This window comes from Loxodonta africana, chromosome 1 (genome assembly GCF_030014295.1).
Source record: "Loxodonta africana isolate mLoxAfr1 chromosome 1, mLoxAfr1.hap2, whole genome shotgun sequence".
In the NCBI taxonomy this organism is placed as follows: Eukaryota; Metazoa; Chordata; class Mammalia; order Proboscidea; family Elephantidae; genus Loxodonta; species Loxodonta africana.
In genome coordinates this window covers 22,139,817-22,158,642 of record NC_087342.1, presented here as the reverse complement: position 1 = coordinate 22,158,642, position 18,826 = coordinate 22,139,817, and the positions used below count along the sequence as shown (strand labels likewise).

Sequence of the window (18,826 nt, the reverse complement as noted above, 5' to 3'; positions counted from 1 at the left end):
CGCTCCCCGTTCTCCCCACGATGACGGGCTACATTAACCATGTCCTAATTAAATGTTCTAAATCTGGAATGAAAACTACTAAGGGGAGGGGAGAAGCCTGTGCCTTCATAACATTGCCCTAATTTACTTAGCTTCAAGGCCCAGCTGACCTTTATACTGCCTTAAATCAATCAGTTAGCTGGGACACACCTTCTGACTTTCAAAATGAGGAGGTTGTAAAATGAGATTTCATACAAAGGACTTTTCAATAAACATAAACCACAAGCATTAAAAAAAAAAAAAAACTTTGCCCTGAGGGCTGCCAAGGAAGGCCTAGTGAAAGAATGAAGAGGCGCTGGACCAGGAGCCAGAGGAACCAAATAAACTACCAGCTGCCAGGACAGCAAAACCACAATTCTCTCCACTCTGCCCACCATCCCCTCACTTCCATCGTCCCCCTCAGTGTTTGGCACCACCTCATGTTGGTATGCCAGGTAACCAGTACAGAGCCTGGCACAGTGAGGGGCTCAGTTTGAGAAAGGCAGAAGAAGGGTAGCAGCCAGACAGCCTAGGTGCGAATCCAGCCACCATTACCAGCTTGAGCAACTGCTCATCTATAAAATGGGATGATACCAATGTCCTCCTGTTAGGACTGTTGTCAGGATTAAATGGGTTGATAATTATAAAGTGGTAGTTTTAGAACGATGCCTGGCAAACAGTGGGCAAGGGCTTCTCAGTATTATCATTATCATCACCACCACTCTTGGAACTTGAGCAAGTCACTGTCCACTATGAGTTAAGTTTCCCCATCAGTAAACTAATGGGGTTGGATGAACCGATCTCAGAATATCCCCAGTGCCTTAAGTCCTCTATAATTCTTGGAATCCTATTACATCTCTAAATCCCCCTAAGGCTCTGAGCTCCAGGGCAGGTAGCTGGGAGGGAAGGAAGTGCCTGTTCTCCTCCAGGTTCCAAGATGGTGTACTAGCCTTAGGAGCTTCAACTCCTCCCAGCCACAGGCTGGATCCAGTCCTGTGGTCCACCCCCTCCAGCCTGCTTCCTTATTACAGATGGATCATTCGGAGATCAAAATACTCTTTATGATGCACAAAGCTGTGGCAACAATGCAGGTATGAGAAAAGGACCCACTTCAGAGGAAAGAAACCAGAGACAGAGAGACAAGGAACAATCAAAAGACCAATGCAAACAGGACAGATCAGCACATACTCTGCCTACGATGTTATTAATTTAGCATCCTTCATCTAACAACAGTTAAGACAACTTCAAGCTACAAGGTGGCTTTGTACCAGGGAAATGTTCCCCACCTTAAAGCACCCGTACCTTAAAGCACAGCCCTCTCTATACTGCTCTGCAGTCTTCAAAGCCAGGCAGAGTCCTCCCCAGGGAGCAAATACCACCGAGTTAACTGTTTCAGGTGCAGGCACCTTTCTCAAGAGTCAGTCACTTCTCCAAGGTTGACTGACTTCACTACCACTATGTCCAAAACTAAAATGTGTTTTCAGGGTCATTCCCCTTTCCTTTCTGGACTTCAGTTTCCACGCGGGTAAAATGCGAGGGAAAGGAAGTCAGGTCACCCCATTTCCAAGCTTCCCAGCAGCATTAAAATTGTAGGATTCCACTAATGATTTCCACTTGGGGGCGGGTTTTTTTTTTTTTTTTTTTTAATGAGGTAAAAAAGAAGGTTCACAGTTACTTGCTGTTTTCGGATGAAGCCAAACTTCCTGGATTCAAACCCCCCACTCTACCAGTAGCTCTGTGACTTTGGGCAAAATACTTAACCTCTCTGTGCTTTAGATTTCTCCTCTGGAAAATAAGAACAGTATCTTCCTCCCAGGGTTATTGTTATGATCAATTTAGTTAACACAGCAAAGTGTAAAGTGCTTAGAACTGTGCCTGGCACTTGGAAAAGCTATTTTAGTGTGGCTATTATTATTTTTCCCGGTTGCACTATCAGTTTTCTACTCAAAGAAAAAATCTGCGGGGGAGGTAGCATACTAAGGCTAAGACACACACACACAAATACAAACTTGGTCGGCCGACAGGTAACCTGTGTTTGTGGCCATGATTCAGCCCCAAATGGTAAATGAACCATAGACCCTCTCTGGGCCTCAGTTTGCAAAGCAGATACTACAAGAAGTTCCCTGAAAGGACTCAGGTGATACGCTGGAAGCCAGTGTTGTCTTTACTTACAGTTTTGGATCAGGTGTTTCTTAAAAATTCTATGTTATTCTCCGTATTTAAAAATCTGGATTCCAACTCATAGCAACCCTATAGGACAGTGTAGAACTGCCCCATAGGCTTTTCAAGGAGCGGCTGATGGACTCGAACTGCCAACCTTTTGGTTAACAACTGAGCTCTTAACCACTATGCCACCAGACCAAAACAAACCTTGCTGTTGAGTTGATTCCAACTCGTAGTGACACAAGCCCCCTAAAAGTCTGGAGATTTCACGTGAGAATCCAGATCCATCACGTCTCTTAACAAAGCCAAAGGTCCATCACACCCAGACCCTCAGCGGTGGCTCCTGAAGTCTCGTCTCCAGACCAGCAGCAGCTGCGTCACCTGGATGCTCATTCAAACCCATTGCTGTAGAGTTAAGCCTGACTCATGGCAACCCCACGTGTGTCAGAGTAGAACTGTGCTCCATAGGGTTCATCAATGGCTGATTTTTTGGAAGTAAATCACTAGGTCCTTCTTCTGAGGTACCTCTGGGTGGACTCGAGCCTCCAACATTTTCACTAGCAGCCTAGTGCCATTTGCACCACCCAGGGACTCCAAGAACTGGCTAGAAATGCAAATCCTGAGGCTCCATCCCAAAGGACTCAATCAGAAACTCTGGGAGTGGGGCCTGGCAGTATATGGTTTAACAAGCCTTCCAGGAGATTCCATACACACTAAAACGTGAGGACCACAGCAACGGAGGAATGATCGGCAGGTGTTGAGGAATGGGTACCATACTCCATTTAGACGAGAGAGGTGAGAGTGCTCTCCATTTCTCCACTGTTCCCACCAATCCCTGGCGTCCTTGATCCTGACACTGAGCTGCCCACAGCCCTCATCTTCTTTACTGCCCAATCCCTGGTGGGTTTCGGCTGGTCATCTCTGATCGAGATGGACTACCTCTTCTCACAAGGGGGTTATGAGCCTCTTGGACACTGAAACGCAGCCTTGTATGAAGGCAGGCTGAGCCCACCAAGGGCACCGTTGAAAGAACAAACTGTTGAGTTCCCTTTATCCATCACAACACAAGCCACACAAGCAGCTGCTATTAAGAACAGCTGCAGCTGCTAAAAGGGTGATCTTCAAGCAGCCTAGAAAAAGTGCTTAGAAGTTGAATACCAATTAAAAGACATGTGTAGACTTCCAGGCTATGGGCTGGGCTCTTCCTCCTGACTCTCAGTGCCTGTCTCCAGAGTAGAAACCATCATCCTTCTACACGGAAGGGGTGGAAGGGATGGAAGGGAGACGGCTTTTAGAATCAGCATGATACATGACAGAGATTTGGGGTTAGTTTCAAAGGATTTGCCTTTGATCCCAGGTCAGCCATTCCGTGTCCTTGGGAGAGTTATTCGGCCTCTCTGATCCTCTACTTCTCCCCGTGTTAAATTAGAGTTAGTAACAATACCTACTTCATAGGGTTGTTGTGAAGAGTAGATCAAAATGGGATTATGCATCTGAAAGTATTTTGTAACCTGTGGAGAACTAGACACGAAGGCTTATTATCTTCTCCTGAAAGCTGCAGTTGGGCCCAGAAATCACCTGAAGTCAGACTGTTTCTAGCCTAGGGTTATCCAAGGTGAAATCAGAGAATCATGAGGCTACAAAGGGCCTTTTGAGGACCTGTAATCCAACCTTACTCTACACTCCTACATGCACCTCCAGTCCCTGAGTGCTATGGACAAGAGCCTAGCTAAAGGGGGGTCCCACCAGGCAAATCTCCACCGGGAGGATGCTCACTCCATTCCAAGGCAGGCAGCCCATTATTCTACGTTAGGCCTACTGTGAACATTAGACGATGGTCCGACTTTATGGAAGCCAAATCAGACTTGCTTCATTCAAGCAGACTTGAAAGCAAGGGCAGAATTTCTCTCTGGACCTTAACTGTTGTTTCTCAGCAGACATATTAATAGCTTCAAACATTTGGGGAAAAAAAACACACTCAGACTGATCAATTTCAAGCAAAATCCCAAACATGCAAGGCACCGCAGCTCCCTTTAAAATGCTCAGTTAAATGCATCTTAAATTGAGCACCTTTGCCCCCTCGCCAGAATTTCCCTAGCTTTATTCACTGCATTTGTCCCTCCAGATGTTTACACATCAAAGAGCCTGGGACTCGCCTGTAGGAAACCAGGGCTTAAACTCAGAGCCCCTGTCCCTTTCCACTTGTTGATTTCTTTCATTCCATCCTCTCTTGATCATAGAACCTCAAAATTAATTAAGAAATCTCAGACTAGGGATCCACCCATACTAAACTACCATTTGATGCCACTTGCCCTCCCTTACTTCATCTGGAACACTCACCCTCCAGATCCCTGCATGGGACACCCAATCAGGTATGGTGTTGTATTTAGTAGCTTTGTTACATAAGCCTCACCCTCCCAGGGCCAGAATGAAAACTCCTTCAATGCGGCAGCTATGTTGCATACCTTCTGGGTCTCCACCATGGCCTATAAGTCCCAAGTAAGGAAATCACCCAGTCTTCCTCTCTGATCTTATCTCCTACCAATTACTTCCTCCTTACTCCACTCCAGTCACACTGGTATTTTCTCCATAGCTCAAACTTGCTAGGCTTATCCCACCCCAGGACCTTTGCACTTGCTGTTCTGTCTACCTGGAACCCTCTCTCGCCTACTCTTCAGATGGTTGGCAAATTCTTCTCTTTGCATTTCATATATCTCTGCTTCAGAGAAGTCTTCTCTACCAATCTTCACTCCACCCGGTTACCCTCTGTCACAACACACTGTGCGTTTTGCTTTTTTTTTATGGCACACACTCTATTTGTATGCCTAAATCTTGTTGCATACCCCAGAGAACAGAAGCCCTATGGAGATAGTGGTCTTGCGTCTCTTCTTCACCCATGTGCATTTACACAGTAACTACACCAATGCCTAGCATATAGTAGGCACTCCAACTTATGTTGAATGAATTTATGAATTAATATATGAACGCTTAATAACATATTATAGATATTCAAATACTAGTTGGAAGAACAAAAAAAAAAAAAACACACAAATACGACCTTATACTAATTTAATCCCCACTACTGGCTAGATTCAACTTACAAATAGTAATCAAGTCTTCTTGTGTAGAGAAAAAAAATATATATATAAAATAAAGAAACAAATTAAACAACAGGTCCGCATGCCAGCATCATTCATAGCAGCACTGTCCTCAGTATCTGTCTCTCTATCTTGTGCGTCAGGAATTCAGGAAAAGGCACTTAAGTGGGCAAAAAACAGATAGCTGTTTCCTGGAGACAGGGCCTCACATGACGCCATAATTATAAACTGCCCCTTAAAGAAATCACTCAGCTGGCAAGTGCTTAGCCAGGTCTATCGTTAACACAATCACAGACCCTAAAAACCAGCTAGCCAAGGCCCAATAATCAGACCTGGGGAACGTATGTTTACAGGCCATGTACTTAGCATCCCACTCACAGCCAGCCTCACCCACTGCATACTCTCAGCTCAGGAGGAGAGCAGAAATGCCCAGAGGGGCATCCCAGCCTTGTCCAGAGAACCTTCCCCCAGCAGCCCTGTAAGATGTCAGGGGATAGGAGAGGGTACAAACAGCCTATAAGCAGAAGGCACTCTAGACTGGGGTTGAGTTCTGTTCCATAACTTGCTCCGTGACCTCAGACTAGGTTACATCACTGCGCAGAATCTCAGCACCCTCATTATAAATGGTAATAGTTCCTACCCCGCCTTCCTCAAAGGCCTGTCCTACGACGAACACCATACCACATGTGAATATGTGTGTAATATATAAAGCACTGTGTCAATGTAAATTATTTATTGCAAATAATAGTAGCTTACAATTCGGATCCCATAGTAGACGTCCAAACACCTTAAAGGGAAAGATGACTTATATTTTCTCTGCACAAAGTTCCTGAGGGTGGGCATGCCAGAGGTCCATGAGTGCCCTAGATGCCAGCAGAATAGAAGCCAGGGTCCACAAGAAAGGGGACATTACCAGGAGTCAATGTTTGCTGCTGTCTGTCAACAAGCTATAGCAATCACTCTGGTTGTTTCTTAAAAATGCTCTAGGATAAGTCTTAAGGGTGTGATTCTTGGTATACAGAAAAACCAAAACCAAACACACTGGCATTGAGTCAATTCCTACTCACAGCGACCCTATAGGACAGAGTAGAACTGTTCCTATAGGGTTTTCAAGGCTGTAAACCTTTACAGAAGCCAACTGCCACATCTTTCTCCTATGGAGCAGCTGGTGGGTTTGAATCACCAACTTTTAGTTTGCAGATGAGTGATTTAACACACTGTGCCACCAGGGCTCCTGCAATACAGAAAAAAATCTCCTTATTCCTCTGCCACAAAAGGAGATAAGATCAAGATTTCCTTAACTCCTGAAAGAATGGTAGAGTGTGATGTAACAAAAGGGAAAGATTACAAAAAGAGACAATGTCAGAAAGGGCTCATTCCTTAAACAGAGGCTGAGATGAGTAGCTTCACGTGGAAAAGCTCTTTTAGAGTGAATCAAGTCACTTCATACTTAGTAAACACCTACTGTGTACATGACTCCACTGAATGCTGCAAAGATAAACAAGCCAGGGATTCTTTAATATGCCAAGGCCATAAAAGGGGACCAGGAGTTAGGAGGAAAGGTAATTCCTTTTTCTCCTTGGAGAGATATAGAAAGGCTTCATGAGTCAAGAGGCATTTGAGAAGAGCCAAGCAGAGCTATGGTGTCAGAAGGAGTCCATAGAGCCTGGGGCTCTTCATTGTTTCTGTGGGTGAATCATCTTAGCAGGTTGGAAAAGCCTGTAGACCCCTTAACAGAATACTAACCAAACCAAACCCATTGCCATCAAGTCAATTCCGATCCATAGCGACCCTATAGGACAGAGAAGAACCATCCCCGTAGGGTTTCCAAGGAGTGGCTGGTGGATTCGAACTGCCAACCTCTTGGTTCGCAGCCTGAGCTCCTAACCACTACGCCATCAGGGCTCCTCTAAACAGAATAGTATATTTAAATGAATATGATAAAATCGACGGGCTTTCAAAGAAACCAATATTAAATGCAAAATGTGTTTTAAAAATAAACGTGTAATAAAGCAACATAGGTGAATATTTATTAATGCACTAAACAACAAAATCTATCAGTAAGTTTAATATCCACCATAATTTCTAACCAAAACACCAGCTGCCACTGAGTCAATTCCAACTTGCGGCAACTTTGTGCGTGTCAGAGTAGAACTGTGCTCTGAAAGGTTTCCGGTGGCTGATTTTTTGGAAGTAGATCACAAGTCTTTTCTTCCGAGGGGCCTCTGAGTGGATTCGAACCCCTAGCCTTTTGGTTAGCAGCTGTGGTGCAGTAAATTACTCACTATGGCCCTTCTTTGTGACTCCCACCCAATGACTGGGTAAAATTATGTAAATAAGGTGTATGGAACCTGTGATGGTTAAGGTTATGTGTCAACTTGTTTGGGCTATGATTTTCAGTGGTTTGGCAGTTATGTAATGATGTAGTCATCCTCCATTTTGTGATCTGATGTAATTATCTTCCATTGCATGATGTGTTGTAAATCCTACCCATTATGCCTGTGGTTAGGATCCTATTTGGGAGTGAGTTGTCCCTTATGTTAATGAGGCAGATTAGGGCAGGATGTATCTTGACTCACTGCCTTACTAAAGGGTGTGACTCAAGTCACCACCCTTACCCCAGTCACCACCCTTACCCCAGTCACCACCGTTACTCCAGTCACCACCCTTAACACCCTTATTCAAGTCACACTCTTACTTCAGTCACACTTTTTATCCTACAAGAGATGAGAGAAAAGTGAGCAGAAAGGGGGAACCTCAAAACCACCAAGAAGGAAGAGCTAGGAGTGGAGCATGTCCTTCAGGGCCAGGGTCCCTGAACCAAGAACCTCCTAGACCCAGTAGACAAAGAGCTGTAATACGGGAGATAGCACAGGATGGCAAGAAGTGGCGGTAAGCACGGCAGAGAATCAGCAGCAGCAGAACTAGGAGGCGATCCACACGAGACTGCATGGGGGGCTTCCTGGCCCACGAGGCAAGGCGGTTAGTGGGTGTGCTGATCCACAGAACGAGAGAGCTGAGCGCCTTCGGGCCAAGGCTTCCTTGGCGTAGTGGGGTGCCCCCATGCATTTACTGGTGAAGCTAGAGCTTTGTAACCCTTGCCCGGGCAGGGCTAAGGCCAGGCTGAGCGGCCAAGGGCCAGAGAAAGGCCCGTGCACAGGAATGGCCAAGAAGAGGCTGTCCTGATCAAAGAACTGTATCCTGAGTTACTTCTGATCCTGAATTGGAACCGGCTACTTCCATAATAAACCCCACAACCGTGAGTATTATCCGTGAGCTCTGTGTGACCACTGCAACAAACTGTCGAACCCAGCAGAGAAGTAGAATGCCGAGGAGGGACTGCTAGTGTAAGAATTGCTAAAAAGGCTGGAGAGAGGAGGTGTGACTGACTTCCGCCTCGCAGGAATCAGCCTTGGGCTGCGGTCACTGATCATGATTCTCTCTCCACGGTGAAGTTAGAGGGGTCAGCCGCCTCCACATCGTCCTTCTTTCAGCAGCCAAGCACGTTTACTGTTTGTGATACCCGGGGACACTTAAAGCAGCTATAAATTACTCTTATTTGTTCTCTATGCATTGATCTTTTTTTTTTTTAATTGTGCTTTAGGTGAACATTTACAGCTCAAGTTAATTTCTCATATGAAAATTTATACACATATTGTTTTGTGACATCAGTTGCAAGCCCTTTAAATTATATTTTGACATATCTGCAACAGCTACTATGAAATGAAAAGGTCTGTGATTTCTATTAGCTAAAAAACTCAGGCGCTCCTAATACCATTGTGATTTATTACCTCCATTTATAATGGAAAAAAAAAACACTGTATTTTGGTTAGAGGTTAGATAAAAATAAAGATGTAATTTTTTTTCCCCATCAAGTTCACAGACTCCACCTGATTATTTCCACGGATGCAGGCTAGAGACCCCTGAGAGAGAAAACAACAAGGACCCAAAGGAAGAAGGTGAAAACAAGGGGTGTATTATGTGACCATGTAGAACATGCAGAGACAGGCAACCCTGAGAGGCAGACCAAGCCCTCAGAAGCTAATGTGAGGGTTCATCACCCCCAGCCATTAAATTACAGACATCGCTCCAAGTTCGAGAATAGCATCTTCTTTCGGAAGAAAGGAGCCCTGGTGGTGCGGTGGTTAAGAGCTCAGCTGCTAACGAGAAAGTCAGCAGTTCAAATCTACTAGCCGCATCTTGGAAACCCTATGGGGCAGTTCTACTCTGTCCTATAGGGTCGCTATGAGTCGGAACGGACTCAATGGCAACAGGTTTTGGTTTTAGAGTAAAAGAGTGAAAGAAGCTGGGAGACCGTTCCACAGATTTCGGGTTATGGTTCCTCTTTTAAGGTGTGAGAGATGACAGCCTGCTGTTAAATTGTTAAAAAGGATGCTTCTTCACTGTCATGATCCCTGTTATGTACAACTACACATATAAACACGTGGGGGTGCAAACACATAGACGTCTAGAAAGATATATGCCAAAATATTAATACCGATTAGAATTTGGGGGTGATTTTATTTTCTTCTTTGTATTTTCTATAATTGGAAAATGGGCAAATAGAGGCCCAAAGAGATTAAGAGGTTTATTTAGGGTAATACACACATCCCATATTACAAAGCAGACTAGTACTAGATCTCAGAAATTTCCTTTTACACTGTACAAAAATTTTCACTTGGTGTTTCATGCATCTAAATCCATGAGGCAGGTATCATTACTAGCCCCATCTTACAGATTCAGAGTAAGGCTCAGAGTCCATTAAGTGACTTGTCCAAAGTCACAAAGCATGTAATTGGAGGACTTAGGGCTAGAATTCCATTCTGCCCCTGCTGAGGGCAGGACATTGCCACTTTCATTAAAAGCAAGGGTTTTGGCATCAGCCTAACTATGGATAAGTCCCAGCTATGCCACTTACTTGCTGGTAAACTTGGGCAGATTCCTGAATCTATCCAACCAAGGGTTGTATGTAACGATGTAAAGCCCTTATGACAATATCTGACACAGGGCAAAGAATCGACAAACATTGGCAAGCACAATTATCATCCCAATCTACTCTGCCTCCCTGCCTCTACCCCAGGTAGAAATACCTCAGTATTGCCTGCCAGGAGACAGCAGACATAACCTGATCGCGAGTCTCAGCAGCCCGGTTCGGGTCTCCCAAGTCAACCAGGGTCATGCTCACTGTGCTCAGGAGCAGCTCCATGGGGTGGGGCATGGACAACACGAGGACTAACACAGCACGTGACGTAGCGGTGCTGGGCAGGCAGCTTGGGGATCTCAAGGAATTTGGATTCAGTAAGTCTGAAATGGGTCCTGAGATTCTCAATTGTTACAATGTTCCCCAGGAGAGTCTCAGGGTTTAATAGTATTCAAGGGCAAGTTCTCAGCTTGACAAGGTAAAAGGGAATCTAGTACCTCTGTGAGTACCTAAGGGGGCCAGCCTAATCCCAAGCAATGCATTAGCCAAGGGGCAGCACAACCAGGAATTATAAGATGAGGTGAATGTGTTTTACACACGGGAAGGACATGAATTTGAGGGGGCCAAAGGGTAGAATGTTTCAGGTTGAACTGTGTCTCCCCCAATACTATGTTATAAATATTCACCCTTATACCTGTGGTTGCAATCCCACTGGGGAACAGGGATCTCTTTTTTATGTTGATGAGGCCATGTCACTGTAGAGTGTGTCCTAAACCAACCACTTTTTGAGAAATAAAAGAACACACACAGAAGAAAGGAACCCCATATGGAGGGGAAGATAAGACAACTATGTGAAGATCATCAAGGAACCAAGGATCAGAAGCTGAAAGAGACAAAGATCTTCCCCCAGAGCAGACAGAAAGAGAGCCTTCCCCTAGAGCTGGAGCCCAGAATTCAGACTTATAGCCTCCTAAACTGTGAGAAAATAAATTTCTGTTCATTAAGGCTACACATCTGTGGTATTTCTGTTATAACAAAAAAAAAAAAAAAAAACCAAACCCAGTGCCGTCGAGTCGATTCTGACTCACAGCGACCCTATAGGACAGAGCAGAACTGCCCCACAGAGTTTCCAAGGAGCGCAGCACTATAGCAGCACTAAAAAAACTTAGACACATGAGAAGACCTAGAATCAACAGTTCTGTGGCTCTTCTGACAAGGAGGGAGAGCAACTACCTAGGCCATGAAGAGAGAATGGAAACCAGTCCAAACTAGAGGCAGAAGTAAATGTTCAGAGGGACCTCTCTGCCCTAGATGCCTAACTTTTTCAGAGATCGGAATCTTCTCCAGAGATTATCCCGTCCATTGGTGACTAGAACTCTAAGGAACTTAAAAGCACTTGGAGGCCCACAAAGCAACAATTCACAATTAAGTTCCCTCAATAAATATTGTCGGATGAATTCATTAAGAGAAGAGTGTCATTCAAACACAGGGCTTCAAAATGTCTCACTCTGTGAGTATCTAGAAAGTGCCTAGAGATACTACACCATAAGGTTAGAACTTAGAAGTGGCCGCTTGGCACTGGCCTTGGAGAAGATAAGGAGCCAACAAACTATTCTTCTGGAGTTGGTGGGTGAAGGAGAAGGAGGAGGGGTTTCCAAAGGTCCTTATGAATTTCTCGAAGTTTTTGTGTACTATTTTATCCTCAGAATCCTACTTACTGCCTGGAAAACAGCAAACATCTAGTAAATATTTGTTAAATGCATAAAAGGGAGAGAACAAGATGAAAAGAGACAAAGAGAAACCATCCTTGCTCTGACAGGCTAGCCCCAATGGAGCCTTTTGTATCTCTAACCTAAGAGCTATGGGAACTGCCTGCCTACTACAGTGGGAGAAGCACGAGCTTTTTCGACAGACTTACCTGGGTTCAAACTCAAGCTCTGTCACCTTGTTGTGGGCTAAGCCCTAGACTTCTTTGAGCCTCAGGACTTCACCTTTAAAGGTGATAATATCATCTCCTTCATCTCCAAAACAGTCATAATGATTCTTCTCCTTACAAAGTTGTTGGCAGAAGATGACATAAGATAAGAGATTTATGCAAAAGTAGCTAGCATAACAACGCATGTGAGAATTAATCATGCCCTATATAAACCAAATCGACTCCACGGTAATGGGATTTTTTTTTATAAACCAAACCAAACGTCATGGTGACCCCATGCATTGCAGAGTAGAACAGTGTTCCACAGGGTTTTCATGTCTGTGACCTTTCAGAAGCAGATTGTCGGGCCTTTTTTTTTCAAGGCACCTCTGGGTGGTTTCGAACTGCCAACCTTTCGCTTTGTAGCCAAGGGCATAACCGTTTGTGCCACTCAGGGACTCTCTGCATTCCATAGTTCTTCCTGCAGAAATTATTTCATCTTAAATTGACTAGATTTTCCAATAAAGCACTTTTCTTTGAATAAATACTAAAATCGTGTATACATTCCTTTTCAGTTTTACAAAGTAATTTCACATTCACACACGATTCTAAAATGCAGAATGACTTTTAGCATGTTTAACAGATGAGAAAACGAAGACCACACAGTCAGCAAGAAGCAGCACTGGGACTGGAACTTTTAATATTTTATTATAACCATCACTGTCTCAATGAAAAATTAGAAAAGGCAATCTTACAGAATACCGTTATACTGTGGTGGCCTGCGTGTTGCTGCGACGCTGGAAACTGTGTCACTAGTATTTCAAATACCCGCAGGGTCACCCGTGGTGGACAGATTTCAGCAAAGCCTCCAGACTAAGAAAGACTAGGAAGATAGGCCTGGCGATCTACTTCCAAAAATTAGTCCATGAAAACTTCACGGGTCCCAACAGAGTACTGTGCGATACAGTGCTGGAAGATGAGCCTCCTAGGTTGAAAGGCTCTACACAATAAGCCAAACAATGAACTCCAACATACCATCAATCATGAAGATGGTGCGGGACCAGGCAACGTTTCGTTCTGTTATACATAAGGTTGCCACGAGCCACAGCCGACTCCTTGGCAACTAATGACAACAACAACATTATGGAAGAAAATACCTGAACTTGAACTACTCCAGCAACTACCCCAGATGCTGCTTGTATTACGCTAACACGAAAAGCTGAAATCAGAAACAAAATTCTGAAAGAACAGGAAGCAACTTTCTTTCCTAAAGCAAAGCCGCTTCTCTGGATTTCATGTGTCAGCAGTAGCAGAGGGACAGGTCCCAGGCCAGGTAGACCTGAGTTTTAGCAACATCGCTACCATTCATTAGCCACGTGGCCCTGGATGCTTCTTAACCCCACTAATTTCAACCTCCTCGTCTGTGTAATGGGAAAGCAATGCCTTTTTCTAAGGCTGTGTGAAGGTTAGTTCCTGACACCAGGGAGGCGATCAGTAAATGATAGCTACTCTAGTAACCAGGCCATGGTGCTGACGGTTGGTCTAGGGGTTAAGCGACTGTTTTCCTGGGCTTCTCTAGGTTCCCGGTACCCCCTCTTCTGTATCTGTTCCACGGGGGTACAATCAGTCTCCAGCCCACCTCGCCAGGGAATAAAGATAACAAAAGAGCTGGCAGAGACATTATGCAAATACCAAATATTATTAAAACATTAATGAACTCTGGCAATTTCCCTGAATTTTGATAAATGGTGTTTATTATGCACTGCCAGCCTCTCACGCAATCTTGGCTTTCAAATATTAACTAGATAATAAAGGCAATCATTCTCCTAAAAGACCATGGTGTAGAGAAATAAGGAGTGGGTCCAGGTGATTCCAGCCAAAACTTGCCTCCAAAGGAATCTGAATCTCTGTACCAAAAGAGAATGTTGGGAGAGGCCATGAAGACCTCTGTGACCATGGTGACCACGGTGACCACGGGCACCCCGCTTTGATAGGACAGTGAAGTGAGGTTTCTGGGTGCTGAGAGTTCACTGATGATGACAGCAGTCTACTACCACTTTGCTATTCTGCATAAAGTTGCCTCCAAACTAGACAAAAGGGAAAAGATCTGGGAGGCTGGTAGCAGCCTTCAGTCCAGGCTAACAATCTTAGACAGAAAGACGTGGCTTCCCCCATCTCCAAAATAAGAAAGAAGAAAAACATTGCCATGGAGTGGATTCCAACTCATGGTGACTCCATCTGTCACAGAGTAAAATTAGAAGCAGATTGCCAGGCCTTTCTCCCTCAGAGCCGCTGGGTACGAACTGCCAACCTTTAGGTCAGTAGTCAAGTGCAAACCATTTGTGCCACACAGGGACCTCCCCAGACGCAAATGCCACCCCCCCTGAAAAAAAAAAGGCAAGGCTCTCTACAGCTCCATTAAAGAAGGCTTTCCCAAATTCCTCTGACATGGTTATCTGTGTGAGGGGATAACGTTAGCTTTTGACAATCCTCAGATGCAGCTCAAATGCAGGCAGAACAAAGCCAAGAGGACTCTCTCCTCCCCCCTCCCCCCCAACTCTGCCAACCAGAAACAAGGGCCTGGTGCCACTCTAGGGACACCTTAACGTACAGGGGCATTCACACATTCATCACAAACTCAAGGGGGTGGCAAGTGAAACAAAGTGCCCAAAAAGAGATTTTGTTTTTTGAGTCAAGTGAAAATCTGCTTTAGAAAAAGGAAATCCACACATGGACCCTTGCTGTCATCAAACCCTCACTGGCCTGGAGCAGCCGGCACCTCCTTACAAAAAAGCAAGGAACTCACAAATGAATGCAACACCACACACAGGCCAGCTCGCTTCGCCATCTGCTTCGCGTGTCCAGAGGGGCCAGAGGCTTAAATGACACTCTCCTGAATTTTCTCTCCTGCAGGTGGCAAAGACTGGATTCCCCGGAGGCAAGAAAGACTTCTCTTGCAAGGTCAGTTGAGTAAAAAGGAATAGAAGCAAATTTAGTTTACCTGTCAACACTGTGCCACCGGTGACATTAAACACATGTACCCATTAAGGGTCTAGGATAATGCACCCTTCGTAAAGGCTTGGTTAATTCAGAGTATCAGCTGTGTGTTTAGCAGAAGTTCCTAATGAGACAGGCATCTAAACATGCCCTTCCTCATAGCCTCCCATTTTCTGCTCCATGACTATCCTGACTTTTCTTGACCCAGTATGTTTTTCTAGTAAATGACCTGGGGCAGGAGACCTCAGGACTAGGCAGTAATAGTATAATTGCAGACTTCCATTATTTATGCCAAAGAGAAGGGCCATGATTAAGTAACTAAAATAACTGCCCAGAAGCCTTCTCTGTGTCCCCACCTTCCTGACAATCACTGTACTGGTTTTCAGATCTAGACGCTTTGTAAGCTTGGTAAACTTTGCTCTAGAAGCTCACTTCCACCAACTTAGGAATTAAAAAAAAAATTTTTTTTTTGTAATTAATCTGAATAGTTCAATAGCCAAATATATCAAGAGAGAGCTTTTCAATCCCATATACAATCTAGGATATTCTTGAGGAGAGCGGAGCAAAAGGTAACCCAGCCCCACGCTTTCACACTTTTGGTTCAACCTCCCAAAGCGTTACTAGAGACGACCTCGCGCTGGGTCTGTATTTCCCCCAGACGCGCTGTGGGGAGGAAGAAAACCCAGAGGGAAGATATTCCAAGATAGAACCGGCAACAACAGGTAACGGGGCTGAATCGAAGTAGCTGGAAAAGGGAAGGGACATGCTCTATCTTCCTCTGTAGCTAAAGGACCCTTTCCAATCAAATTTTCCACTACCTGTAAGGTACAGAGCGCACAGAGAGACCCGCCGTTAGGGCAGCTACACTCGAGCCCAGTTCTGCGAAATGCTGACGACCCGGCCACGGACTGCCTGATGGCCACCGTTCCACTGGTGGAGCCCGCAGGCTGCAGCTGAGGCTGCCAGCGGACACTCACGCTACACCTCGGCAACTGTAACCCCAAAGGCAGACACCTGGGGAGGGAGGGGTTCCATCTTCAAGGCCTGGTTTATCCTCCTTTACACACTATTCGACAATCGCTCTAAGGACTCATAGCCGCCCGGCTTGGAGGAGGGAGTGGACGGCGTATCCTCTTCCCTCCGGTATCTCCCGGGTTCGAAACTCGGGGCACACACCTCCCGCAAAACACAAAGAGGAAGCAGCGGCGCTCCTTGAGGTCAGACCTCGGAGCCCGGTCGTTTTCGAGCTGGGAATTGAGAATTCCGAGCTCAGCAAGAACCCGGGAGAAGCACCGGAAACGCTTCCGATCTCTTCAGAGGGAAGTCCATTTGCAAATCAAAGTTGCAGGAACTCCGGGCGCCCAGCCTACTTGTGCGGGTTACTCGGGAACACCAACAAGTTTGACCACCGGGGGCTAGGCGTGACAGCGCCGCGGCGCAAGACCACAGAAGCAACTTGTCGTCGGCCGCCGAGCCGGAGCCCCCAGCTGTCTTGGCGACCCAAGTTCTGGGGAGGACCCGAGACCCGCCAAGGGAAGGTGCAGGTCCGAGGCTCCGGGAGCCAAATCCCCAAAGGTGCCGCCGAATCTCACCTGGACCGCGCTGCTTCCAGGGGCTTCCCCCCAACATTGAGACGTCTCCCCAGAAACACCTCACCTGCCCACGACCCCCGGGCGAGTGAGAAACTGACAAAAGAGCCAATGACCGAGGAAAAAAACGAGAGAGACTCCGCGCAAAGTACAGTAAGGAGGGGAGGGAAGGCGGCTCAGCTTGCGGCGGAGAAAGAAGGGAAGAGGCGGAACAGAGATGGCTTTTACCCCAGGCACCCGGCTCCCGTAAGGAACCCCAGCAGGGAGGAGAGAGCCAGAAGGGGGAACGGGGTCTCTAACCCCTTCCCATCACACGCGCGCACACACACGCCTCCCCCTTTTCCTCCTTACCCAGCATGGAAAAGATGAAATCCTTGGCTGTGTGAATCTCCAGCGCTCTCTGGTCGTCGTATTCCCGTTGGTCGTGCTTCGTGAATTCTTGGATGAGTTTGTTCAATTCCTCCACCCGAGCTCCGGACCTGAAATCCAGCTCCGGGAACGAAGGCTTGTTGTTACAGCCCAGGGAGGCTGCCTTGCTGGCGGTGGGAGCCGCCATCTTCATGCAAAAGGCGCTGAGCAGCAGCTCGGCGGCGGCGGCAGCACCCACCCCCGCCCCCCACCCCGCCCCCCTGGGCCTCCGCCCCTCGCCCGCTCCCTGGCTGCGGCCCCGGCCCTCGGGCGTGCTGGGCCGGCGTGCTGGGCGGCGGGCGGGCGGCCGTCTGCGCGGGCGGCCCTGCGCTCCGTGCGCTCCCGGCGGCCGGGCTTCGGGAGGAGCCGGACTGCAGCGAGGGTGCGTGTGGGGCCCCGACACCCTTTCCTCCGGCCCACGCCCGCCCCGGTGCTGCGGGTCCCTGCCCTCGTCTGGCTTTGGCTGGCAGCGGCGACAGCGGTCCTAGCGCCAACCGGAGCCTCCCCCCGGGCGAGGAAAGTGAAGTGGAAACAATGTGAAATTCACCAGCACTGAAATCAACAAGCTGCCGGCTCCGCTGTTACAGAGCCAGCACCAGCGTCCCCATTTAAAGGGACAGCGCACCCAGTGGAAAGAAAAATAAATAAATGACAGAGGGCTACCCGTCTCTGCACTTGCCAGTCTGTCCTCGGGCAGACGCGCGAGGTGTGCACGTATCCTTTCTCCACTGCCACCCCCACCCCACACCCCTTTTGGGACGGGGCTTGCCAAGCGTGCTCAAAGAGAAAGAAGACTCCCTCGGTCTGATTTTAAGGGCGGTGTCCTAGGCGAGAATGTTAGCCTTTTCCATCTCTATCCCAAGAACTCCAATGCCTTTAGATGGTGAAAGGACCTGCCCTCAGGAATATGAAACCTATCTTCTGCCTTTTTTTTTTTTTTTTTGCCTAAATTGCCGAGCATGACGGGGTTAGTCGTATTTTAAAAAGAGGGTGCTCACACCGTCCCATATAGACACTCCCATTAGCCAGGAAAGTATCCCTACCTTTGCCCCAGGTAATTAATTTTCCTAGATAACAGCCTGTTCAACTTAACAAACATATAATGAGTTAATGAAGTCCAAACTGCTCTCATATAAAGACAGGGAAACGGTTGAGTGGATGCGGGGGGAGGGGGAACAGAATGAATTGCCCCAGGTCCAACCAGTGTTGAATGAGTTGGTGAAAATTCTCTCACTCAGCAAATACAATGTGAGCACCCACTATTTGCCAGGCCCAGTGCCAGAATCTGGGTGGCCAGTGATAAGTCCAAAGGCAGTGGAGTTACACTTACATGACAAGGCAAGTCCCATCTAAGCTACCATCTTTTAGACAGAAGAGGATCTCATAGAGATGTTTTTTGTGTTTATGAAGTATTTAACTCAAATACTTAGGAGGTCTGTTGGCTCTTGGCAACAAAGATTACCTTCCTCCCTAATTCTCCAAAATCTCTCTTCTCCTTCCTGCAGTCCCTGGTGTACACGGGGCTTTTTACATTTCTTACCTGGGTTTCTGCAGCCAAGAATACAGATTTATTAACCTCGGAAGAAAGCTGAGGCTCTGCCATGGCTTCCTCCTGTAAAATGGGGATCGTAATAATCCCTGTCTCATATTTTGCTTTAAGGATTATATGAGGTAAAACAGATCAAACACCGAGGACAATGCCTGACATAACAAGCCC

At 46.6% G+C, this 18,826-nt stretch overlaps 1 protein-coding gene across 2 annotated transcripts in view; it reads right to left on the bottom strand.

Annotated features, from left to right (window-relative positions):
• The window catches only part of MB21D2 (Mab-21 domain containing 2), a 140,880-nt gene extending 123,582 nt beyond the window's left edge, over window positions 1–17,298 (bottom strand). The window contains exon 1 of one of the 2 annotated variants that reach the window (XM_003412923.4): window positions 17,053–17,298. In XM_003412923.4, the coding sequence (XP_003412971.1) occupies window positions 17,053–17,263 (211 nt within the window). In that variant the 5' untranslated portion in view covers window positions 17,264–17,298. The remainder of the gene's footprint in view (window positions 1–17,052) is intronic. The other variant, XM_023551629.2, reaches the window with a different exon arrangement.
• Window positions 17,299–18,826: the final 1,528 nt, after the last annotated feature.